This window comes from Hyla sarda, chromosome 1, assembly GCF_029499605.1.
Source record: "Hyla sarda isolate aHylSar1 chromosome 1, aHylSar1.hap1, whole genome shotgun sequence".
NCBI lineage: Eukaryota > Metazoa > Chordata > Amphibia > Anura > Hylidae > Hyla > Hyla sarda.
Genome location: NC_079189.1, coordinates 208,136,224 through 208,163,175, shown reverse-complemented (window position 1 = coordinate 208,163,175; position 26,952 = coordinate 208,136,224). Strand labels below are relative to the sequence as shown.

The window sequence follows — 26,952 nt, the reverse complement described above, 5'->3', positions numbered from 1 at the left end:
GTATGTCGGGGCCATCGCATAAACGGCTATCCAACAACGCGGACTGCTTCAGCTGCCGCCGGATAGCCATTTACCGTGCCCCATGTGCTCCGGTCATGGTCTGTTACCTGTCCTCGGGGCTCTGGAGCGTCCTCTTCGGGATTCCCTGCATCGCCGGCGTTCTCCATCGTTGTCATCATGTCACCAGGCACGCCGTCCCGTCATCCAATAGGAGCGGCATGCGTAGTGATGTGATGGCGGAGACGTGAGAGCGACGATCCCGGGGAAGCAGAGACGTCTGGAGCGTCGGGGACACCCTGGGAATGCGGCGACAGCGATGGAGGGCGACATCCAGGGCAGCGGTGACGAGCGGTGACAGGTCCGGAGCGGCAGGGACAGGTGAGTACAACTTCTTATTCTTTCCATTGCACGGATCCCTCAACATTCGATGGTTTCAACAAACTATGGTTCATTTGGCACGGATTACCATCGTATGTTGAGGGACCACTGTATATTAAACAAATTCTTCTCCACTATATTCACTATAAATGAAATGCCAGGTGAAATACAGCGAGATAAGGTAAACTCCCCAGTACAGGTCACCTGTCTATCAAAGGAAGAAGTACAGTGGTGCCAAAGAATCAAAATAGAAAAATCGCCAGGTCCAGATGGTATTCACCCCCGTGTTCTAAAGGAATTAAGTAATGTAGTAGACAGCGCATGGCAAATGTTGTGTCAATATTTAAAAAGGGGTCAAAAGGTGATCCCAGGAATTATAGGCCTGTTAGTTTAACCTCTGTTGTATGTAAATTGTGTGAGGGTTTTCTAAGGCATGCAATTTTGAAGTATCTTGATAAAAATAAATGTATGACCCCATATCAGCATGGCTTTATGAGGGATCGGTCCTGTCAAACTAACCTGATCAGCTTCTATGAGGAGGTGAGCTCCAGACTGGACCAGGGGCAATCGCTGGATGTCGTATATCTGGATTTTTCCAAAGCATTTGATACATTGCCACATAAAAGGTTGGTGCATAAAATGAGAAGGTTTGGGCTGGGGGAGAATGTGTGTAAGTGGGTAAGTAACTGGCTCAGTGATAGGAAACAGAGGGTGGTTATTAATGGTACTTATTCTGATTGGTTGACTGCTACTAGTGGGGTACCACAGGGGTCAGTCTTCAGTCCTGTTCTATTTAATATATTTATTAAGGACCTTGTAGATGGGTTGAATAGTAAAGTAGCAATCTTTGGAGATGATACTAAACTCTGTAAAGTATGCAGTAATTTTTCCACCACGATGTCCCGTCACTGTATAACGCCCGTAATGAATTACGAGCACATACGGGTGCAAACAGGCAGTTACAAAACCCCATAGGCTGCAATGCAATTTAGTCATGGCCATCAGGGGTTTTTGCAATGGCTGGGTTTCGCAGCTGTAGTGACGGAACTTCTGACGGAAGTTCCTAAACGGAGAAATTCATAGTGTGAAAGCAGCCTTCCTGGTATACAATGTGGATTTTGCATTGTAACAGCACTAACAGCTTAGTGGAGTAGTGGGTTGAGGCATTTCAACCATAATCATTGCTTCATACTTTTGCCCATGTAGCACATGCATCATTGTAAACAGTAACAAATTTAAATGAACTACAAATACAAGGAAATGTGTAATAAATAACTCAGTACTTAATAAGGGTTTGTAAAAGTTGACACTGCTTGTCAAAGATATCAGAAACATTCAGGCCAAGAAGAACAAATAATGTCAGCTGAAATGCGTTTAAGAGAACAGGCGGTAATCACGTTGGCAGCTAGACTGCTCAAGAGTCACAAGTGCCAAGTAGTGGGAAAAAAGATCAGACTTTGGCCCATGTACCAATTTGCTTGTCAGTGGAGACTTTCATATCAGATGTAACTATATTTGTCTGTCACAGCTGAACCCTGCTGGCAAACATTTAGTATATTGAACATGTTGTCTTGCCTCAATTGGATGAGGTATATAGCTTTACGTTTTTATCCCGTGGATACAGTTTCATAACGTTAGACCATTATAGTCATAAAAGCTGAATAAACTAAATCCATTACCTATTTTATTAATGCAATTTCTATGGGCCATTTGTAACAACAATGCTCTTCATCAGGATTTCCGTGTATGGAAGATGAATTTGTAGATTTAGCTCAATCACAAACAAAACATATTCCTGGAACTCAGACTGCTTTCAATTCTCAAAAAGGTCAAGCAACTCTATTTAGCAGCCAGTCAATCAACCTTAATATATACATAAATCTCCACTGAACATACTGGCCCTTACTCGTGACAACTGGTGTATCAAGAATGCCTGGTTGCATGGCTAGAGGTATAACCAGCGGAAATAGGAAGATTGTGATCCAAATGTAAAGAGCTCTTGTGAGTTCACATTTGGAATGCCAAGCTCAGTTTTGTAGAATTTCCCTATAAAAAAAATGTGATAACATACAACAGGCACAAAGAAAGGGTATAAAAATGGTGAAAGTCCTTAAAGGGGTTATCCAGGAAAAAAGTTTTTTTTTACAAATCAACTGGCTCCAGAAAGTTAAACAGATTTGTAAATTACTTCTATTACAAAATATTAATCCTTTCAGTACTTATGCGCTGCTAAAGTTGAGTTGTTCTTTTCTGTCTGATGACACATCTCGGGAACTTTCCAGAGTAGAAGCAAATCCCCATAGCAAACCTCTTCTACTCTGTGCAGTTCCCAAGACAAGCAGAGATGTCAGCAACTCAACTTCAGCAGCAGCTGATAATTATTGGAAGGATTAAGATTTTTTAATAGAAGTAATTTACAAACCTGTTTAACTTTCTGGAGCCAGTTGATATAAATAAAAATGTTTTTCCTGGAATACCCCTTTAAATGGGTTTACCAGGTAAATAGGCCATAAATAGCTAAACAGAGTGTGGACAACACATGGCACCCTGTCGATCAGCTGTTTGGGTGAGCAAAAAAAAAAAAGAAGGGACTTTAGACTTAGTACCTGCTCACTTTGGGAGAGTTCTTCATCTGCTTGTCAAATGGGGACATGATTTTTCTGAGCCCCAAATGCTAATAATGTGGTGACTGACTTTCCAACTGAGGTGAAAGGTCACCTCATCACTGAAAATCAACCTGACGGCCCGAACTTTGCCATAAAGTAAACACCCAACGGTTTTGAATTTCTTCACTTAACCCCTTAAGGACACAGCCCATTTTGGCCTTAAGGACACAGTCCATTTTATTTTTGCGTTTTCGTTTTTATCTCCTAAAATGTATGGTAATCCCCCAAAAATATTTTTTGTGTGGGGAAATTTAAACAAAAATCACAATTTTGCAAGTTTAGGGAGGGTTTGTTTTCACACTGTACACTTTATGGTAAAATGACATGTTTTCTTTATTCTCTGGGTCAATACGAATAAAATGATACCAATGACTATATACTTTTCTATTATTGTACTGCTTTTAAAAAAATCTCAAACTTTTTTTTAACAAAATCAGTACGTTTAAAATTGCCCTATTTTTTCCACCACTAACTTTCTAATTTTTCCGTACTCTGTGATGTGTGAGGGCTAATTTTTTGTGCTGGGATTTGTAGTTTGCTTTAGTACCACTTTTGCGCATATGTGACTTATTGATCGCTTTTTATTTTTATTTTTTGCAGTTTTATTTTTTTTATTAAAATGGGGAAAAGGAGTGATTTATTATAAACTTTATTGGGGATGGGCTTTTTTACATTTTTTATTTATTTATTTTTTTACATTTATTGTACACTTTTTTAGTCCCCATAGGGGACTATTTATAGCAATCATCAGATTATTAATACTGTTCAGTGCTATGCATAGGCATAGCACTGATCAGTGTTACCGGCGATCTTCAGCTCTGGTCTGCTGGCAGGCAGATCAGAGCAAAAGACCCCGGGAGACGGAGACAGGTGAGGGGACCTCCGTCCGCCATCTTGGCTGATCTGATCCCCGCAGGCGATTAGATCAGCCATTTTAAGAGCCACACTGCCGCAGATGCTGTGATCTGTATTTATCACGGCATCTGAGGGGTTACATAGTTAGTACGGTCGAAAAAAGACATATGTCCATCAAGTTCAACCAGGGAATTAAGGGGTAGGGGTTTGGCGCGATATTGGGGAAGGGATGGGATTTAATATTTCTTCATAAGCATTAATGTTATTTTGTTCCAGGAATGTATCTAATCCTGTTTTAAAGCTGTTAATTTTTCCTGCTGTGACCAGTTCCTGAGGTAGACTGTTCCATAAGTTCACAGTTCTCATGGTAAAGAAGGCGTGTCGCCCCTTGAGACTAATGGAGAGGGTTAATGGAGGAAATCAGCACAATCGCTGATTTCTGCCATTACCGGTGGGTTCCGAGGCTGCTTACAGCCGCCAGGACCCCCCACGCATGAAGAGAGTACAGCTCCTGTGCTCACTTCACAGCCACGCTGTAAATGTACAGCACTGTGTGCGAAGCATCTCTCTGCAGCGCTTTACATTTACGGCACTTAAGGCAAGCTTCCGTGTTCATGAACGCAAAATTGCAAAACACCAAAATTGCTGATTTTTGGTCACATCACATTTCAGGAAATAAAAAATAAAAAATCTAAACTACACAAAAGTGGTACACAAAAAAAAACTATTGGTAAAATAAAGGTCAGAATATGGCAATTGACAATTTTTTTAAATCGGTAACGGTTTACAGTAAATTTGTCATCAGTGTCACCACACTAACCTGTTGATACAGATAGGTAGTGCGGGTGACATTGATGATAATCATAATTACCTGTCCCCAATTTGTGGTCCCTTTCTTCTGATATCTTCCTCTGTTGTTTTCATTCTGCAGCCAGCTTGGGGCATGGGTAGAGCTTCCTGACGTCACCACTACTGTATGCTTGCAGCGGACCAGCAGAGAAGCAGCAGCAGTGATGTCAGGAAGCTCCGCCTATACCTCAAGCTGATGCAGGTTAGTGCAGGTGACACTGATGACAGATTTTTTAAATCCATTTCTGGTTTAGTATTCACTAATTACAATTAACCGGAATCACACTCAGAGCTGGCCATGCACAAGACATCGGCTGAAAGCTGTTTCAACCGTAAGCCATGCGGTATGTTTATTTTTGTGGGACACACACCAGCGCACCAGCCAACTTTTTCAGAAACATATTTCCAAAGAAAGTCAGCATCTCTTAACAAATATATAACTAAGCTTAAAGAGGCACTGTCACTGTTAAAAACTTTTCATATATTGCAGGACTCATAATATGACATTTCACAATATACACCTGTTAAAAAAAAATTACATTTTCACCTGAAATTCAAGCTCAAAATAGCCACCACTAGGGGTCGCCTGTCTTTTAGCCAGACACACTTGTCTAGATTTTACAGCATACTGGATATTGGCTGTAAAGCATACCGGTATCCAGTATAGGAGATTTCCATTGTGTATGCAAAACTACAGATGAAGGATGTGTGGACATGCTGGGAGCTGTAGTTTTAAAACACCTGGAGGCAACACTGCTCTAACACAGTTATTTACAAACATTGCAGCTTCAGTTGTTACTAAACTACAACTCCCAGCATGCTGAAATAGTCATAGCTTTCTCGGACTCCTGAATGACAAAGAAGTTGATCAGACATTCAGGAGTCTGTGAAAGATGAATGACACACATAGTGACAGCTATGCTGATTAGCATCCAGCTTTACTAGGAGAAGATAAAACAGATAAAAGTACAGCATTTTTATGAATACATGTTCTATCTAAAAAATCCTTGCACTAATTTCATAAAGATCTATTCTTATATTTATACATTTTATCCTGTTATGAATTCACCATAATGTCTTCTGATTACTGCAGTCAAACTCCAAGTATCTTCCTCTGACACATGACACAGCATAAAACCAGAGAGGAAAGGGTTACAGAGTAGAAAGTACTGATTGGCTGACTGCACAGGCTTTCTCCTGTGAGGGAGACAGACTGACACGCCCCCTCCAGCCTGCACAATGAAAAAGTAACTCACCAGCAGATAAATGCTTATATCTCTGGATATATAGGTCTGAGACACATAAAAATGATACGCACATGATCAGGATTAGGTCCTGAGTAACATATCACTTTTTTTCTTTTTTTTGCACTATGACAGGTACGCTTTAAGCTACAACTAAGATTGGCAAGGATGATTGTTGGAGCCAATGTTAATCTGCAGGACATTTATCCATGGATAAAAGATCGATTCAGAGATAATAAATTAAACAAGATGGATAGATGTAAAAGACCATTGTGAAAAAAACTTGTGCAAACAGAAAGATAAAACTCCTCAAATTGGTCCATGCTACTAAAGGGCATCATGAAACAACTAACCTGTGAAGGGAGTCCGAACTGCTGGTAACCAAGTGATCCACTAGATCTATGGATTCAGAAGATGTTGATTGGTTTGTAACCAGGATGCTGGGCTGAGGGACTCCAACAGACTGTTTTGGCTTTGGCACCTCAATTTCCTGCAGTTCTTTTTCAGAATTGGGCTTGTTTGCCTTAGAAAAAGCATCCAAAAATTAGTAAAACTGACACATGTGCATGCCAAACAAATAGTGGTAAGAAATGAACAGCTGTAGTGAAACAGGACCCTATACATGTAAAAAAAAATGTACAAAACAACCAGTTTATCAGCAAGCCAGAAACAAGATCTTGCAAGAAAACAAGATGAGTCATGCAAGGAAAAGGCTTCCTCGCACAGGAAAAAGAAAAGCCATAGAACAGCACAGCACCGATTCTAAAAGCGAAGGGGATGCCCAGATTTTTTATTTTTTATTACACAGATACTGAAACATGTAGTTTTTCCAATTTGTTTCTATTTTAGGGGGGCAGGCATCTTTGCTGCTTTTACCAAGAATTAGTGATATGTCTTACATAGAAACATGGAATGTGTCGGCAGATAAGAACCATTTGGCCCATTTAGTCTGCCCAATAATCTGAATACTATCAATAGTCCCTGGGCCTATCTTATATGAAGAATAGCCGTAATCCTATCCTAGGCATGCTTAAACTCCTTCACTGTATTTGCAGTGACCACTTTATGCAGGTTCTTCCAGCCATTGACAAGTTTTGCAGATCTGGACTGTCCGTGGCATTGTATGTGGAGTATGATTTCAAGTTACAATGGTCCAGAAAAGACCATTGGGGGACATGTATCATTATTTGTGTATGGTAGAAGCAGTTTACCCCTTTTCCCGAATTCTAAATTATGTGCAGAAGCGCTAAATTTATCAATCAAGCGCAATGAGCTTCATAAATTGCGGGTAAATATAGTAATCCCCTCAATCCACTCTTTGGAAAATAGAATCAATGATTTAGAGCATCTTGCTACGTTAAGTCCAAGATGGCTTATATTTGCGCAAAAAAACCCAGCTCTTGCGACAAAATTTTTGGTGTAAAAAAAAAGTACGCAGTTAATAAATCCATGTGTACTATAGATGTCACTCCAAGGTACCCTGATTCGGTCATACATCTGGAGGACATGCTCTACCAAAACGTGCGCAAAATGTGCAAAAAAAGGGATTGCGCAAAATTTTGCGCAAAAAAATACACACAAAACAGGGGTAAAATCTTTGATACATGTCCCCCATTGTATGTAAAAAAAAATATTGTAATCTGAGGCCATTGTATCTTGAGGGATCAGTGTAATGTTAACATCAGCTTACAGAAAAAATGCTTTGGTCAATATAAAATAAAATAATAAAAACTGTTGAATGGGAAAGCATGTTAAAATTGGAGCTTTGCGCTCTGGTGTACAGCTATATAACATTACCCCTGAAGCCTGTTTTATCAGCCCAATTTAATAAGGGACTTTTCCTAACCACACAGAGTAAACCAAATCAGAGCTGGCAGTTTGCTCCACAAAAGGAGTCTGGGATCAGGGACTCTGTGCTCTGTTGGCTTTAACTCTTGACATTTATCCACGTCTGGCAGACTTTCACTTTGTAATTCATCAAATACTTTATACTGCGTGAAGCACAGCTTACGAGCATTTGCAGTACAAAGAAGGAAGATGTAAAACGTACATAGGCATTCAAACATCTCATCAGGCAACTGTGTTCTCTGTGTGCATAGCATCAGTGAACTCTACACCCAGTCAACATTTCCTCTGAAGAAAAGAAAGAGTAAAACACAAGAAAGTCAGTATATGCATAACCAATCTGCAAAGTATGTATGTTCCCTGTTCTATATGTGTATGACTAGGTTACACAGGTCTAAATCCCTTTCACAATCATTCACACGCCGGAACAATGCCCTATTCACATGGTTGAGCTGTATGTTCAGGGTATATATCAGCATACCAGCAAACAGGAATACCGCATCACACTTGTGACAGGCCCACTAAGTTTAATGGACCAAACCTTGTCAACTATTTTCAATCTGTCAGGATCCCTTTAAAAGCACAATTGTCACTAATTTTTTAACCCCCACACTATTAACATGATAGTACTGTTAATAATAAATGCAATGCAGCCATACATTTGGCTGCTCTTTTCCATGGTTTATTAACCCCGAAATTCATCTTAGTTTGTGGTCGGCAACAGTCGGATAGGCGTGGCTGGGGGTTCGCATTGCCCCACTACCACTACGCCTATCCTCCCTACGTCAGCGATGGAACCGCTGTGTCATGGACACAGAGGTCATCAGCACATGCGCCACTGATGCCCTGGATGTGCACGCAATGAACTTAACATCACCGGCCCGATGTGAATTCACAGAGCGAGCGCTGTCTCACACTACCGTGCACAATGCTAGAGGCAGGGAGAGAGCGCTCGCGGAGAGAGCGCTCGCGGAGAGAGCGAGCGCTCGCGGAGAGAGCGAGCGCTCGCGGAGAGAGCGAGCGCTCGCGGAGAGAGCGAGCGCTCGCTCGCTCTGTGAATTCACGTCAGGCCGGTGATGTAATGTTCCCAATGCGCACGTCCAGGGCATCAGGAGCGCATGCGCAGAGGACCTCTGTGTCTATGTCACAGCAGTCCCATCGCTGACGAAGTGAGGATAGGCGGATATCTGACTGTTGCTGATCACAAACTAAAATGATTTTCGGGCTAATAGACCATGGAAAAGAGCCGCCATTGCATTTCTTATTAACAGTACTATCATGTTAATAGTGTGGGGGTTAAAAAATTGGTGACAGTTGCACTTTAAGTGTTCGTGTCTATGATCCAAAAGCATGGTCTACTGTGCTTTTGAGTCACTCAAGCAAGACTATGGTGGAATGGAAAAGGACAGCAGAGCTGCAGACAGTTTGTGTGTGCGATACTAGCCTTAGAAACCATTCCATTTAGAAGGAATCTGACTATGAAGCTCTCCAATGTGATGGGTAACTAAGTTTAAAAAATATTTGCTACTGAAAAAACACTTTATCTTAAATGGCCACTGTCAGATCCAAAAACTTTTTATATGTTGTTACTGATGAAAATTTTGTAATATGGTTGTTTTATATTTTTTGAATATTATATAAAGAAAACTACTCCTAAAAATCCCACCACTGGGGGTCCCCATACCTACTGGGACACTAACCAGCCCTGCAGCAGCATCAGCCTGGTCATGAGTCATGGACAAGAGATGACTCATGGACAAGGCTGCATGAGCAGGTGCACCTATCACCTCTCGTTATCACATCCCCTTCCCCTGAGAGGATTTTTAACACACTGAGCTGATGAAAAGAGGGATTTTTATAATAAATATAGGTGATAGGGGCATAAAAATTAGATGTACATGGTCAGGATTAAGTACTGAGTAACATATTAAATCTTTTTTTTTTTGGGGGGGGGATCTGACAGGTACGCTTTAAATATTTCCAATTTTGACAGTATTGCGAGATGTAATATATAGCCGTCTTATTTACAGTTTTCTTAACTTCTGCCTTTAGGTTTAGTGTCATGAAGCACATGTACAATATGACTAATATGGTCCAGGGGAAAAAGAACTATCCAGCACAATGATGAGAAAAGGTGCAAAATCATTTTACACAGTAGAGGGTCAGGAAATACTCTATTAATACAGGCAGATTAACAAACACCTGCCCTGTATCAATAGTAACCCAATGTCTACATCTTGTTATTGTAAATAATCTTCAAGTTTGCTCATAAAAATGTCCACTAGTCAAAGAAAAAACAGGAAAGCAAAAGTCCAAACCAATAGAGGTCAGAGCGTGATTTACTTAAAGTGTACCTGTCGTTAACAATTTTTTTTTATATAATGTAGATAATTACATTATATGTATATTTGTAATGGATATTTGTTAAAAAAATCTGTATACTTTTGTCCCTACAGCTATTGTCTGTGTGTCTATGTGAGGAGTCCAAACACAGAAAGTGTGGGTGGACAAGCAGGGCTCTGCGCACTGAGGACCAGCAGGGCTCTGCGCACTGAGGACCAGCAGGGCTCTGCGCACTGAGGACCAGCAGGGCTCTGCGCACTGAGGACAAGCAGGGCTCTGCGCACTGAGGACAAGCAGGGCTCTGCGCACTGAGGACAAGCAGGGCTCTGCGCACTGAGGACAAGCAGGGCTCTGCGCACTGAGGACAAGCAGGGCTCTGCGCACTGAGGACAAGCAGGGCTCTGCGCACTGAGGACAAGCAGTGCTCTGCGCACTGAGGACAAGCAGTGCTCTGTGCACTGAGGACAAGCAGGGCTCTGTATACTGAGGACAAGCAGGGCTCTGTGCAGTGAGGCTCTGTGCAGTGAGGCTCTGTGGCATGCCACCAGCTCACACATCAGGATGATTGACAAGCCAGGAGCCTGCACAGAGCTGTTTGTCCCGCCCATACTTCCTGTTTTTGGACAATTCACAGAGACTTGTTAATGAAAGGTACACTTTAAATAGAGGAGCACACCGCTGGATCAGCACAAATTATTTGCAATGTAATCCATGTCCTTTAAAAATCAAATAATGCATCCATGTTTCCTAAAGTAAAAGAGTAAGTAAGAATTGTTTGCTTCTTGAATAATAAAGCAGCATAGGCAAGGGTCCTGGGTCACACATAGTCATATGGCTGCACTGGTTTCAGCAGAATGACAGATGCCTGGTGGTTTTCCTGTATTTTAAACATTGAGTACCCTGAACACAACCGACATGCACACCGGAAACAATCAGCAAAATGGAAAGAGGCTATCAATGTGTAATCTTTGAAAATCTGTTTATATTCAGCCTGCTTACAGAAACCTAATGCTGTTTTGTTTTACTTTGTTCAAAGCCTCCAGCACGTATGTGCTTTATTCTACTTCTCCAGAGAGCAATAATTTTATAAATACAGGCGGTGCTTCTAATCTATTCTTAATTAGTGTGCGGCAAGCTAACACAGTGACAATATATAGTGGGGATCAAAAGTTTGTGCACCCCAGGTAAAAATTTGTATTAATGTGCATAAAGAAGCCAAGGAAAGATGGAAAAATCTCCAAAAGGCACCAAATTACAGATTAATTGCACTGCTGTCAACTGCGCCTATCAAGGATTGTTTTTCTTTTTTCTTTTCCTGTTCCTGATACTACAAATTACAGATTAGACATTCTTATAATATGTCAACAAAAGTTAGATTTTATTTCCATCATTTACACTTTCAAAATAACAGAAAACAAAAAAATGGCATCTGCAAAAGTTTGGGCACCCTGCAGAGTTAATATCTTGTACTGCCCCCTTTGGTAAGTATCACAGCTTGTAAATGCTTTTTGTAGCCAGCCAAGAGTCTTTCAATTCTTGTTTGAAGTATCTTTGCCCATTCTTACTTACAAAAGTCAGTTCTCTGATATTTCTGGGCTGTCTGTCACGCACTGCTCTTTTAAGGTCTATCCATAGATTTTCAATTATGTTGCGGTCAGGAGATTGTGAAGGCCATGGCAAAACCTTCAGTTTATGCCTCTTGATGTAATAATCCGTGGATTTCGGTGTGTTTAGGATCATTATCCATTAGTAGAAGCCATCCTCTCTTTAACTTCAGCTTTTTCACAGATGGCATCAAGTTAGCAGCCAAAATTTGCTGAAATTGTATTGAATTTTTCCTTCTACTCGTGAGATGTTCCCTGTGCCACTGGCTGCAATACAACCTCAAAGCATGATTGATCCACCCCCATGCTTAACAGTTGGACAAAGGTTATTTTCATTAAATTCTATTCCTCTTCTTCTCTAAACGTACCTTTGCTCATTCCGGCCAAAATGTTCAATCTTAACCTCATCGGTCCACAGAACTTGTTTCCAAAATGCATCAGGCTTGTCTATATGTTCATTTGCAAAGTTCAAATGCTGATTTTTGTGGTCAGGACGTAGAAGAGGTTTTCTTCTGATGACTCTTCCATGAAGACCATATTTGTACAAGTATCTCTTTATAGTGGAATAGTGTACCACAACTCCAGTGTCTGCCAGATCTTTCTGGAGGGATTGTGCAGTCAAAACGTGGGTTTTGAATAGTTTTTCTAACAATCCTGCAAGCTGTTCTGTCTGATATTTTTTGTTGCTTTAACTTCCACTGTTCCTGATGACTGCCATTTCTTAATTACACTCCAAACAGAGAATATTGAAATCTGAAAATGTTTTGCTATCTTCTTATAGCCTTCTCCAGCTTTGTGAGCGTCAACATTGTTTTTGTTTTCTGTTATTTTGAAAGTGTAAATGATGGAAATAAAATCTAACGTTTGTTGACATATTATAAGAATGTCTAATCTGTAATTTCATGCCTTTTGGATATTTTTCCATCTTTCCTTGGCTTCTTTATGCACATTAATACAAATTTTTACCTGGGGTGTCCAAACTTTTGATCCCCACTGTATGTCCACAACACAACTCAAGTGTGTTTGTTTTTTCCAAAACAATTGCTTCATATGCTTGTGTCCAAAAAGTTGTTGTCCAAATAATTGAACAATAGACTAAAAAGGAGATTTTTTAGACTTACCGTACAATCTTTCTCAGAGGATCCATTGGGGGACACAGGAACCGTGGGTATATCTTGCTGCCACTAGGAGGCTGACACTAGGCAATACTATAAAAAGAGGTTGGCTCCTCCCGACAGGATATACCCCACCCACTGACTCTGAGCTAATCAGTTTATGTGCCAATGTCACAAGAGTCCGAAAAAAGGGCCCAGCCAAAAACAAACAAACAAACCAACTTACAGACAGGCAACCGACCCTCAGGTCAACAAACTAAGAACCAACAGGGTGGGAGCTGTGTCCCCCAATGGATCCTCTGAGAAAGAGATTTTACGGTAAGTCTAAAAAATCTCCTTTTCTCATTCGGCTCCATTGGGGGACATAGGAACCGTGGGACGTACCAAAGCAGTCCCCGGGGTGGGAAACAAAACTGAACAGTATTCAGGTTGAGGACAACGCCACCACCGCTTGCAGCACCTTACGCCCAAACCTGGTATCAGCAGACGCAGAAGTGTGCACCTGGTAAAACTTGGTGAATGTATGTACAGAGGACCAAGTGGCCGCCTTACACACCTGCAGGGCCAAGGCCCTGTTGAAGACTGCCCAAGAGGCCCCAACAGAGCGAGTAGAGTGAGCCCTAACCCGGAATGGGGGAGGCTTCCCCTTAGAACGATAAGCCTCTGAAATGGCAGACCTGATCCACCGACAGATGGTCGCCTCAGAAGCAGGCAAACCCTTGCGCCGGCCTTCCAGAATGAAGAACAGCGAATCAGAACGTCTAAAGGAAGAGGTGGCTTAGAGGTAAACCCGTAGGGAAGGACAATATCCTCATTCAAATGAAAAGATGAGACCACATTCGGAAGAAAGGAAGGCACTAGCCAAAGCACGGCCTTGTCTTGGTGAAGCACCAGAAAGTGGGGTTGGCAGGAGAGCGCCGCCAGTTCTTACACCCTCTGGATGGAAGTCCCAGCAATGAGGAAGGACACCTTCCAAGAAAGAAAACGGAGAGAGTTGTCCCGGAGAGGTTCAAACTGGGAGCACTGTAAAGCGCCAAGAACCAAATTCAGGTCCCAGGGTGGAGTGGGAGACCTCTAGCGAGGAATCTCATTTTCCACCCCTTGTAGAAAAGTGCGAACATGCGAATCTTTAGCACTGCGGTTTAAACAGCCACGCCGTCAAACACAGCTGCAGTGAATTGGGGTGGCAAAGAGGATCTTGAGAGAGAAGGTCGGGCCAATCCGGAAGCCAAAAGGGGATGTCCGCTACGAGACGAACCATGTTGGCGAACCACGAGCGCCGGGGCAAATCTGGCGCCTTCCGCCTTGAGCTTCCTCAGCACCCTGGGCAGAATAGGGAGCGGAGGGAAAAGGTAAGGAAGGGTGAACTGTGACCAAGGAACGAACAACGCGTCTACGGCTAGAGCCAGAGGATCGCGGGACTTCTTCACGAAGGCTGGAACCTGCCGGTTCAGGCGGGACGCAATGAGGTCCACGTCTGGCATTCCCAATTTTCCACTCCTGGGATGTGGTTCTCCGATATGGAGGGAACGTGGCGTTCCGCCCAAATCAGAATCTTGGACACCTCAGCCAAGGCAGCGTGGCTGCGAGTGCCCCCTTGCCGATTGATGTAAGCCACAGCCATGGCGTTGTCTGTCTGAATCTGAACCGGACGGCCCCGGAGAATTGACTTCCAGTGAAGAAGACAAAGGACGATGGCCAGGAGCGCCAGCACATTGATGGGCAGACGAGCTTCCTGAGGGGACCAGCAGCCTTGTACCGTCCAGTCCTGAAAAACGCCTCCCCAGCCGAGGAGGCTCGCGTCGGTCGTTTAGACCTGCCAATGCAGTGGAAGGAACGAGCGACCCTCCCGAAGGAGAGGAGAGCGGAGCCACCAAAGAAGTGATGGTGGCTGGAGGGATAGTGGAGACTTGTCCCAAAGAGTCAGGATGGCCCATTGAGTGGGCGGCACCGGAACTGCGCAAAGGGAACCGCTTCCATGGCCGCCACCATTCTGCCCAACACTTCCATGCATGAAAGGATGGACACTGGATGTGGGCGAAGCAAGAGGCAGATCCCGGACAGAACGGATAGATTCCATCCGGTAATGCCAAAGGCGTAGATGTTGATTGAGGAGCTTCAGATCGAGAATCGGACAAACCTTTCCCCCCCTTTTTTGGAACAACGAACAGGTTTGAATAAAAGCACAAAAAACTTTCTTGGACCGGAACCGGCACGATGACTCCCTGCGCCAGAAGGGTGTGAAGTGCCGACTGAAAGGCTGCAGCCATGTCCGGCGAGCGGGGAGGCCGGGACCAGAAAAAACGATCCCGGGGAAAAGAACCAAACTCAATTCGATAACCGTCGGAAACGACGTCCCGAACCCAGGAATCCTGGACCTGCACCAACCAGTTGTCCCCAAAGTGGGACAAGCGACCGCCTACCCGAGGGAGAAGACTCGGGTGGGGGCACCCCTTCAGGCTGAGGTAGGCTTGCATGTACCTGATTTGGCAGAGAAACATCCAGAGCGGCCGTCCTGCTTCCAGGAGGGGCGAGACTTGAAGGTAGGTGCCTTCCTGGACTGCGCAGACTCCGGCTTGTCCTGATGCCCTGAGCCAAGGGAAAGATAGGACCGAAAGGAAGAGGTCTTACGTCGCGAACCGGTGTGACGCACGTGATTCTGGGGAAGGAGAGAGCTCTTACCACCGTTGGCTTTGGAGATGATTTCATCCAGTCTCTTTCCGAAAAGACGGCCACCCGTAAAGGGCATCTCAGTGAGAGATTGCTTGGAGGCAGTGTTGGCATTCCAAGCCTTCAGCCACATAGAGCGGCGAATGGCTACTAAGTTGCCCGAAGCAAAGGCCGTGCAGTGTGCAGATTCTAAGGAAGCCAAACAAAAATACTCGCCAGCATTGGAGATCTGGAGTGCAATGTCAGCCAGATCAACAGGAGGAGCCCCGGATAACACACCTTGGTTGAGTTGAGAAGCCCAGGCCGACAGGGTTTTGGTTACCCAAGTCGTGGCAAAAGCAGGAAGTAAAGAGGAGCCAACCGCCTCATAGGCGTACTTCGCCAAATTTTCAATACGCTTGTCTGCGGGGTCCCTGAAAGAAGCCGCATCTGCCTGAGGAAGAGTGGTGGACTTGGATAAGCGGGAGACTGGAGGGTCCACTACAGACGGGGCGGTCCATTTGGATACTAGGTCCTGAGAAAATGGAAACAGTCTTCAACCGTTTTGACCCTTGGAAGCGTTTCTCCGGATGCTTCCTGGCAGTCTCCAGCAAGTCATCAAACTCCTTATGAGAATGGAAGACCTTGGGAGAGCGGCGAGTACTGTGAAAGGAAACTTCTGGATCAGGATCCGAAGTTCCAGGGTCCTGTAGGTGAAAGGTGTCCCTAACAGCCGACACCAAGCTGTCCACCATGTCAGACATGGATGACAGCTCTTCAGATTCCGATTGCGGATCTGGGAACGAGCAGTGGAGGCTCCGGATCTTGGTGACGCGGATCTGGCTTAGTGGGCCCGAGATCGGGAATGGCCCCTAGGGGATCGGGACCTGGAGCGAGATCGGCGAGGAGACCTACGCTCAGGAGAGGAATCAGAATAAGTGAACCTGGGACACCTGTGAGAGCGTCGGCGGCCCGAGAACGCCGAACTCGCCTCCCGGGAAGGAGGATGCAAGGAAGAATGCTTTAAGGCAGTAGCCACCTCCCTGGAGACCAGTGCCAGATCAGTGTCAAATGATCTAGTGTCAAATGTGTATTGCACACTCACCACAGATGATAAGACACTGAGGACTAAGAAGTGTTTTCTTTAATCCAGATCAGAGATCGTCTGAGACAGAGAAGACACCCAAACCGGAGGAGGGTCTGAGACCACGCGCTCCAAGGAGCTATCTTGGGCGGGGGGATTGAGATGTGAGGCAGAGCAGGCAGGACAGGTGGACGCAGCCGAACCACCTGGCATATTAATGTTACATTCCGAGCAAGCATAGTAAGTGAACAAAGCGTAGACCGCCGGTCTGCTAGAGGGTTCAGAGCTGGGTACGGTCATTGCATATCAGATAAGTCTGCTATCCCAGAGAAAAAAGGAACAAGCTCACCCAGGTTCCTGTGTCCTGAAGACGCAGTAGTCTTGCAGAGAAGATTGCAGCAAGAGGAACAACTTGCAGCAACAGGAGCAGCTTGCAGCAGCAGGAACTTGATACCACAGGAGCAGCTTGCAGCACAGCAGCAGAGTGCAGCAACAGGAGAAGGCACAGTAGTAGCAAACTGCAGTACCAGGAGCAGCTTGCAGCAACAGCCTAGTCCGGGGGAACCCTGCTGTGAAGTGACTTGCCAGCAGCACCAAACTCTCTCACTCACAGCGCACATGACCTCCGCCGCCTTTCAGGGCCTCCTATAGGCTAAAGGATGCAGGGGAGGAAACTAGTGACCCCTGCAGCACACACCGGAGCAGGAGAGGCTGAGAATGACCTCTCAAGCGTGCGCCAGCAGGGGATTGGAAGCGATCGTAATGCCCGCCGAGCCAAGGGGAGCCTGGCAGCGACACTGCCAGGAAGAAAGAGGGTCTGCTGTCAGCAGAGAGCGGATGCCAGGTGGGTAATGGCGAGGGGAGAAGGGCATAGAAAGAGCAACATGTGCCAGATCCTTTTTTTTTTTTATAATAATGCCCAGCTCCAAGACACAGGCTGTCCCAGTAAGATGTGATGTCTCATATACTCACCCCTAAAGTCTTCGACCAGCCAGATGCCAGCTGCATCATACAGGCTTCAACAAGCGGGGCGAGCAGGGCAATAGGAGACCCGGACCCAACGTGCATCCTCAGAGTGTTGGTCGGTGGCGGGGAGGGTTAATGGACCATACTCTATGGACCGTGCCCTTCCTGCGCAAGTGGGGAGGATCAGGCAGCTCCATGCTCCTGTTACCCCAACCTAGAAAAACAACAAAGGAGAGAAAAATCTATACTCTAAAAAGCTAAATAATTATAAAAGAAGACCAGGTCTGGAGCGCTCCAGACCTGCGTCTGCCTCCTAGGACACTAAGCTAAAAACTGTTTAGCTCAGAGTCAGTGGGTGGGGTATATCCTGCCGGGAGGAGCCGACCTCCTTTTTTTAGTATTGCCTAGTGTCAGCCTCCTGGTGGCCGCAAGATATACCCACGGTTCCTGTGTCCCCCAATGGAGCTGAATGAGAAAAACTCTTTCTTTTATACACTTATTATAGTTAAATTTAACACTATACCAGTAAGATAACTGATATCCCCATGCACATAAGGCATGTGTTTTCAATGGGAAGAAAACCTCTGACAGACTCCTCTAATAGCTAGTTACCTCTCAAATAATTAGAGGATCAGGGAGCGGAAATTCAAAATGCATGATCCCCCCCCCTCTCTCTCTCTCTCTCTCTCAGTCAGAAGGGCACCATATATATAAGATCAAATGGTTCTGCTGAAAATGGCAGATTGGGCCAGGATTTATCTAATTATGGCCAGCTTAACTGCAACTTTGGGTGATAATTCTCATTACATAGGGGAGTACATGCCTTTAGGTAGCTGTGCTAGGACAATGTTGTCTGCTCACAACTGCCAGACAGAGAGCACAAAGCAGCAATCACATTAAGATAAATCTTAGCACTAGTCCTAAATGAATCTCTCTTAGTTGAGATCCATGCAGAACACTGCTCACATGCAACTTCCTGCCAGCAAAGAGGGAGTTACAGCTGCTTGTGAAGGTGAGAATATAGGGGAGTAGAGGGCTATAAAGGCATACTAGTGCATGAGTATGTATGGCATATTTTATCTAATAAATGTATCCATATTGGTATCTATGATTATGCTATATTTTTCCATTTTACCTTTTTCCTTGGTGAAATATAAGGAACAATTACTTCTGGATCCATTCCTTGTCTATCTGGAACATTGGTTAAAGTTTCCTGCCAAAACATATTCAAATTACTTTTAGAATTTAAACAAACACATATTGAATACTTGAGTATAGATATATATGCCACAATCACAATTGGTGCAGGAAACAATCCTTTTTATTTAGTTTTCGAATAAGATGTATTGTATTAAACATAACATTACATATAATTATAATGTTTAACAAAGTGCTGAAAAATAAAGGCAAAGAAAAGTCTTTATGAAAATTATTTTTTTCTGTTTGGTTTGGAAATTGAAGTGTGTAGGGTGTTGATTCAGAGTTACCAAATCCAGATGAGGGGTTAGGATTGCTAGGTGGATCAGGAACAAACAAAGCCTTGATATACTGTACAAATAAAATGTCATTAAAGTCTATAACAAAGCATAACTATCAAACTGCAGTATGAATATAGAATATTTGACTTGTATGCACTGGTCTAAACCTTACATGTCCCTTAGACAAAGAATGGAATTTATAAATTCAAGACATCAAAAAAAAACCACTACTTTTTCCACATACCCTCAATTTGCTCAAAATTTATCAACTTTTTTAAACTTTACACAACCTTCGTGGGGTGTAGTGTAAAGTGGGGGATAGGGGGAATGGCCTCCCACACTTGCTATATTTACTACAATTACACTAGAGAGCTAGTGTAAATGGCAGTTAAAATCTATGCTAGCACAGCACACTGGCAACCGATGCAGTATGTGATTTATTAAAATTTATATAAACAGTGTATTCAAGGCGCAAACATAGGGACTTAGAAAAGTTATGGCTATAATACAACTTACTATGAAGATGTGATGTTCTGTGCTAGTGTTCAGAGCTTCAATCTTGAGAATCTCTAGCACAGAACATCTTCATAGTAAGTTGTATTATATACATAACTTTTCTAAGTCCCTATTTTTGCACTTTGAATACATTGTTCATATAAATTTCAACCTTTTATATGGTAAATAGGGGACCATATATTTTTCTCATAGCCGCAAAAAGGGCATCTATTACCTTGAAAAGCGCTGTGTAGTTATATATATTATTTTTATGTGATTTATTAACGTCGGAACTGACCAGAAGAAGCGTCATTTCCGACGTGAAACTAGTTTGTCTTGTGGTACACCCCTTGCACCTGAGAGCTCTGGCTCTCGCTCCCCGCATGTTCGGCTACCTGCCTGCCGAATAGCTGTTACAGACACTGAAAATAAAAGCATCTTTTTTGCAAACTTCAAAATACGGGTGAGTGCAGCTTCATTTCTATTTGCTTCTTCATTTGTTGATTGCACAAAGTTCTCATATTGTAAGCTTGCACCCCCATGAATATCAACCGTGCAGCCTCATGAAAATGGACTTGTGAATTTGTCAGTATAGCTGCAGTGTCTGATTGCCATCACCTGTATGAATGCTCTAAAGTAAGTATTACTTAAAGGGAATCGGTCATCAGAAAATGACCTATTGTGTAAATCAGTTTTTTGTTCCAGTAATAGCCTAAAGGAGAACTGTGGTGCAATATAACCCTATCCCCTATCCGAAGGTCCCCCCCCCCGCGATCTCCTGTACGGAGCCACGGCCGTATGCTGGAAGGGTGCGTTCTGTCCCCACAAAACGCGGCGGCCGTCACCCCCCCCTCCATGTATCCCTTAGAGATACATGGAGGGGGTGTGTCTGCTGCGGCTTCCTGCTGGGGAGATCGCGGGGGGCCCCAGCAGTCCGATAGGGGATAAATTATATTGCATTAATATTGTTCTCCTTTAATAGTACTGTGAAAGGTTACTACAGTAGAGAGATGCTCACCATTCATAGCAGAGATCAGTAGCCCCCTCCCCCTACACTATAAAATTACCTCTGTAAAAGGTCTCTAATTCATCTGAATGGGACAGGTCCTGTCTATTGCGGTCTATAGTCAATTGGTCCTGCAGTAAAGCATATCACTAAATGCTGTTAAAAACAACTCAGGCAAGCCTCTATGAAATATTTGGGTATCCGACTCCCTAGCACATTATCCAAACTGTTTGACTATAATTATACACCTCTCCTACAAAAACGAACTGACATATTGCGCACCTATGATTTACCATATCTGTCTTGGATGGGACGGAAAAACCTATTGCAAACATGTACTACCTATATTCCTTTACACTTTGTCCTCACTCCCGATTCACCTGCCTAAATCTTATCTCCAAAAGATTAGAAGTCTCTTTTCCAATTTTCTTTGGAAGGAGAGGAAACCACGTCTGGCCCGCTCTGTACTGATCCGTAAAAAACATATGGGAGGGCTGGGCCTACCGGACATAGATTGCTACTATAGAGCGATGCACCTGAAGCATTGGGTTGAGCTAGCTTTGGGCAAGAGTGTACTTCAGGATCAGGACTTAGAAACCTGACAACTATCTCAGATTTCTCTGGCTCCCCCAAAAAAGTGAGGTCTCCTCCATCGAGAACCCATTGTTAAAAGGTACCTTACTTGTTAAAAGTAGTGTATCTACCCTTGAAGCTGACTCACAGACGGTGCCCCCTATCGCTCCAGCCTCACTTATCCCTCAAGCATTACACGCATCAGGATTTCATACAAACCCGTTGTGGCCCCAAATTTCCTCCACCTCTCTTGCAGACTTTCTTCCAGATAACACCTCCCCTAGCACTGGGGCGCTCCGGTCTCATATGCGATCTCACCCATCTACCCCTCTCCACACTCATGCCGCCAGACAGATGTGTCTTACTTTTTTAAAGAAATTCTCTATTGCCAAGTCCCTTACATGGTTAGATGAGCCCTACGTCCATGGAACTCATAGAAAGCTAAAATTGTCGTTATTCTATAATCACTTGGTCCAAGAAGAAAGCAACAGGCACCCCTTATATCTACATTCTTGTGAACAGGAATTAGGGTTAGCCTTGACAGAGGAGCAGCGCCGTTCTGTGCTCAAGTGTTCACATAGCTTCTCCCGCTGTATTAAACTACAGGAAAACCATTTTAAAATGCTCACAAGGTGGTATAAAACCCCTGAAGCTCTATATAGATTTGGTTTATCACGTGACAGACTGTGCTGGAGATGCAATGCAGCGGTGGGTACATTTGAACACATATGGTGGTCATGTCCCGAGATTCGACCCTCTTGGAAAGAAGTGGAGGACACGATAAATTTGGTTTGTAACAGCTCCGTTTCTCTCTACATGGCCATGATAGCACTGGCTCTCCCCACCACCTAATGCAGGCCATCAACCGGTTCCCTACCCACCCATATGCTAGCGGCAGCAAAAACTCTGGTGCCCTTGTTATGGAGACAGTCAACCCCACCATCCAAAAAGCAGTGGATTGACAAGATCAATCAGATATGCTGCATGGAGGAATTGACAAGTTGGTATTCGCACACTCACGACAAATTTGAACACGTATGGAAGCCATGGCTTTCTTATAAACTTCAAACCTCTTGCCACCCCACCAGTACCACTTAGTAACTTTTGCAATCACCTTCCCAATAGGTAATGGTAACAATCTATACCTCTCACTTCCCCTTCCTCTCCTCACACCTCTCTTGGGCTCTCCCGAGACACCATCTGTTTGTAGCCTGGCCGGGCTCCATATGAAAATTGTTGTACACAAACTAGTTCTTTGTGTTTTACGTTATGTTCTATAGGTTTGCCACGGACCTATCTTCAAGAACCCAAATTAAAGCATTTCTACTGCACGGGACCAGGTTCTGACCCAGTTTTAGTTTGTTACACTTATCTTATGACTACTCTTTAGATGACTTTTCCTCGCTATATCTGATTTAATAAGCTTTCTCCAGATAAAACTTTGCTTGCAGAAACAGCACTTGTATGAGATTGCAATGCCGAATTATATTGTGAATTATCATCTTGTTATTCTGTTATTTCATCTTTTATATCAATAAAAAGAGATTTGTGAAAAAAAAACAACTCAGGCAAGATGGAAGCCCCCATAAAAATTTAAAAAACGATGACATAAAAAAAAATTACAATCAGAAAACAGAAACGGATTAGAAAAAAAAAAGAACAGGTTTTGAGTACCTGTCTCTAATCAGGTAATAAACTAGGCAACACCTTCCCTTTCAAGTGTCTGTCAAAAAACAAAAAAAACAAAAACAGACATGTCAAAAGTTTTAATCAATTTGGGTCTGAGTGGTCCCTGGTATGTGGTTATGAGCTTCACTCCTTGGCTTGCTGCCTTTTCTGTCTTTTTGCAAGAGACAAGCTATATAGACTAATAATGGGAGAGAGCGTAGCAAGCCACGAAATGAAGCGCATAAGTGCCTGTTTCAGCAAATTTTAGAAACCAGCGGGGTCTGCACACTCAGACTCTTGCCGTACAAAACTTTTGACAAGTCCCAACACCATGTCAATGACAGGGTCACTTTAAGCCCGCCATGCAAATAGCCAGTCTTAGGAAAATCTCCCCCCCCAAAGATTTTGATTCAAAGTAATGGTTATCCCAATTTTCATTTGGGCCCTAAAGGGAAAAGGGGGTATATATGAACAAAAGTTGTGCATGATATAATTTCATGTACATGGAAAGCTGGACATTTACATTGCTCTACATGCATTTATCTTGGAGGACAGTAAAATGTAGAATTCACAATCAACAAGAGAGAATAAATCTGGATTAAAATTCTTGCAACCAGTCATACTCCATACTATTAAGAGCAATAAATTTACACTACAAGCCCCCTTAAAAGGGGTGTCTACTTTGGAAAAAGCATTTTGGTTAGAAACGGACACCCTATGATCAGCTTGTCATCTTAAGACTCCACTCCAGCATTCAGTATCTGTGGTGAAATTCGACAGTATCACACACAGTACTCTTGGTCTCATGCAGATTGACAAATCTTTGCCATTATGTCTGCATATTACAATAAGGTGTCTGTTTTACCCATAACCACCAATTTCAGCTCAACTTTTATTTCTCTAACTGCCGAGTTAAACTGTAATTGGTTGCTATGGAGAAAACAAGACAGTTTGTGTCTCAGATTGCTAAATCTAGGCCAAAATACCTAGTGCATTTCTTTGAATGGAACTAATCCCTATGTTTGCAAATATGGAATGGGTTGACGCCACTCAAGCCTAGTAGGGTGCGCTTAAGAGCTGACTACTATGCTTGTGTGACTTGTCATGTAATTTACATATAGTGTGCAACCTTTTTTTTTTAAGTTATTTTTGTAGGTTATGCTAAAACACCTACCACATATATGGGCATCATTCTAAAAATATTAAAGAACTGAATTTAAGGAATAATGACAGCTTGTAGTGTGCCAAACTGGCGACTGGTTCTATTTAACTCTTCTTTTGTTTTTCCTCCTTTTTTTCCCCCTCTACCTAACCCCTCTATCAAATATGCCAGGCATTTCTCATTTACAATGACCCGAATCTGAGGACTGTGTTGCCATACTGCTGATTCCCATGGTGGTGTGATCATTACTGAATAGTACAGAGCTGACAGATTGTCTCTTAGTCACAATGCTGATGTATCCATAAGAGTATCTGTCCGTACTTATGTGTTTACTCCCTGCATACTTGGAATACAGGTATATTCAAATGCAAAAATGTTTTAAACACTAAATATCTTATTATGGAAAATAAGTAACAAAATCTCTTACCATAAATCTTGGAGACAATTTGGGTACCTCTAATTCAACACTGCTAGTCTTCAGTGGTTGTTCTTGGATATGTGCCTACATTAAATGCAGTAAATGTTAATTGTATGAACTTAGATGGTATAGCAGTGACAGGCCTTTTAACTAAAAACACATAGCTCTGCTTAGAACTACTGGTTATCAGCAGACACATATCTGGGCATATTGCTGGCTTAGACTTCTGCGTCCGACACAGAAGTCTAAGAATATAAGGAAAATGAATATCTCATCACGCTAAATGTCAACATAACAATTAGGGTTTCTTCACACTGAGGAAATTTAGCAAGGAATTTTCTTGCTGAGTTTCATAATTGGATCTGGGTTGACTAAATTCACAGATTATGTCCCATTGACAGAGGGCACGTCTGATGGATTCCGCCAGAAGATTTAACATGTTAAATCATCCAACGAAATCCAATTCCTTGTCAAAAGTATGTTACCGAACTGAACAGCAAAATTCCCAATGAGCGGGGCCTTATAGGTCAACCGACAATGTCTTCCTCCGAACAACAAGACTAGAATGACTAGAAATTGTCAACTAACCTTTTTTCTAGGAGACAGAGAAGCCACTTGAATTTCAACCAACCTTGGTGGGACCAAGGGCTTATCGGAATTGTATTCCTGTAAAATGAAAAAAAAAAAGGGACACACACCAGGTTAATACAAAACAATACAGAGGGGGGGGGGGGGGTAAGGCTTTCATAGTTCTAATATCACATATAAAATAGTATAATATTGCTATAAAGTAATATAAATAGTTAAAAGCTAATCCACAGGGCCCTTATGGTCACCTTTTAAGTACAATAACTACAAAAATGATTATGTACATTTGAGAAACCACCTCAAAAAAATTCTACCTCCTGCAATAAATAATTGCAGGTTAACAAAAAAAGAAAAAAAAAAAAAAGAAAACATTAAAAATAGTTAAAGTGTACCTGTCGTTAACAAAAACTTTTTCTATAATATAGATAATACTGTTGTATGTATATTTGTAATATACACGGATTAAAAAATGTGTATATTTTTGGGTGAAAAATGCTGTCCCTGCAGCTATTTCCTGAGTGTCTCTATGAGGAGTACGAATACAAGAAGTGAGGGCAGGACAAGCAGGCTCTGTGCAGGCTTCTGGCTTGTCAATCATCCTGATGTGTGAGTCAGGAGCGTGTCACAGAGCCTCACTGCACAGAGCCTGCTTGTTGACCCACACTTCCTGTATTTGGACTCCTCATAGAGACACACAGACAATAGCTGTAGGGACAAAAATATACACATTTTTTAACCAATGTATATTACAAATATACATATAATGGTATTATTTACATTATATATAAAGTTTTTGTTCATGACATGTACACTTTAAATAAGACCACCATACAGAATCCGCATATAATTGTGTTTTTTCTAAAAATAAAAGGTAAGCAAAACAGACTTATCATGCAATGTAGTTCAATTAGATATGTACAATTGCAGGCATGTGAACAGATGGAATGTGCAAGCGATGCAGTCATTCATCCATTAGTATTTTGATTATACTGTTTATATATACAAGCGAGTATCCAGCTGTAAAAAAAGATACTTCATAGCATGAAGGCAAATAAATATTACCAGCGCTGTTATAGTTCATGGAACTCTTTCAGATGTAGTTTCTTGTAAGAGAAAGGGATATTGGTGCACTGCACCATTCACCATACTGCAGTCCTGCTGTTAGATGTAGGCACGGCTGTACCATAGAACTAGATGTGCCTTAATGTCTGATGCTTAAGCATTGTGCACAGCCACTACATAAAGAATCTGCTGTGCAGGCTGACCGAGCATGCATGTGCTCCCAATGATAGGCTGGTTGGAAGAGTGGCACCCTCGTGGAGAGTAGTGGGGTCCTTGTGGATCAGAGCACACCTTCCTTTGATTGACAGTTGGTTAGTACAAAACAGAGTCTAATGGAACTGTATAAAATAAGAGTATTGGGGGGGGGGGGTCTATTGAGGTGTCAAAGTATCCGTAAAAATGGCTGAATGTGTTTCGGGACCCTGTAAGTCCTTTCTTCAGCAGCTTTAATCTGAATCTATTTAGGAACAGGGGGGGGGGGGGTTCAATGAAAATATTTCTTAAATATACAAGACTAATAATAATTATTCATTTTTATGGTTATTATAAAAAAAAAAGAGTTAAAAACATCCTTAAAAGGGGTATTCCAGGAAAAAAAAAAAAACTGGCTCCAAACAGTTAATTTGTAAATTACTTCTATGAAAAAATCTTAATCCTTTCAATAATTATCAGCTACTGAAGTCGAGTTGTTGATTTCTGTCTGGCAACAGTGCTCTCTGCTGACATCTCTGCTTGTCTCGGGAACTGCACAGAGTAGAATAGGTTTGCCATGGGGATTTGCTTCTAAACTGGGTGGTTCCCGAGACACGTGTCATCAGAGAGCACTAAGACAGAAAAGATCAACTCAACGTCAGAAGCTCATAAGTACTGAAAGAATGAAGGATTTTTTAATAGAAGTAATTTA

The 26,952-nt window shown here is 42.7% G+C and overlaps 1 protein-coding gene across 7 annotated transcripts in view; it reads right to left on the bottom strand.

Annotated features, from left to right (window-relative positions):
• Window positions 1-26,952, bottom strand: part of FAM13A (family with sequence similarity 13 member A) — a 238,916-nt gene that overhangs the window by 126,123 nt on the left and 85,841 nt on the right. For all 7 annotated transcript variants that reach the window (XM_056567629.1, XM_056567637.1, XM_056567645.1 and 4 more), the window contains 4 exons: window positions 24,987-25,064; window positions 24,408-24,482; window positions 18,734-18,811; window positions 6,346-6,515 (listed from right to left, as the gene is read on the bottom strand). In XM_056567629.1, coding sequence (XP_056423604.1) covers window positions 6,346-6,515; window positions 18,734-18,811; window positions 24,408-24,482; window positions 24,987-25,064 — 401 coding nt within the window. The remainder of the gene's footprint in view (window positions 1-6,345; window positions 6,516-18,733; window positions 18,812-24,407; window positions 24,483-24,986; window positions 25,065-26,952) is intronic.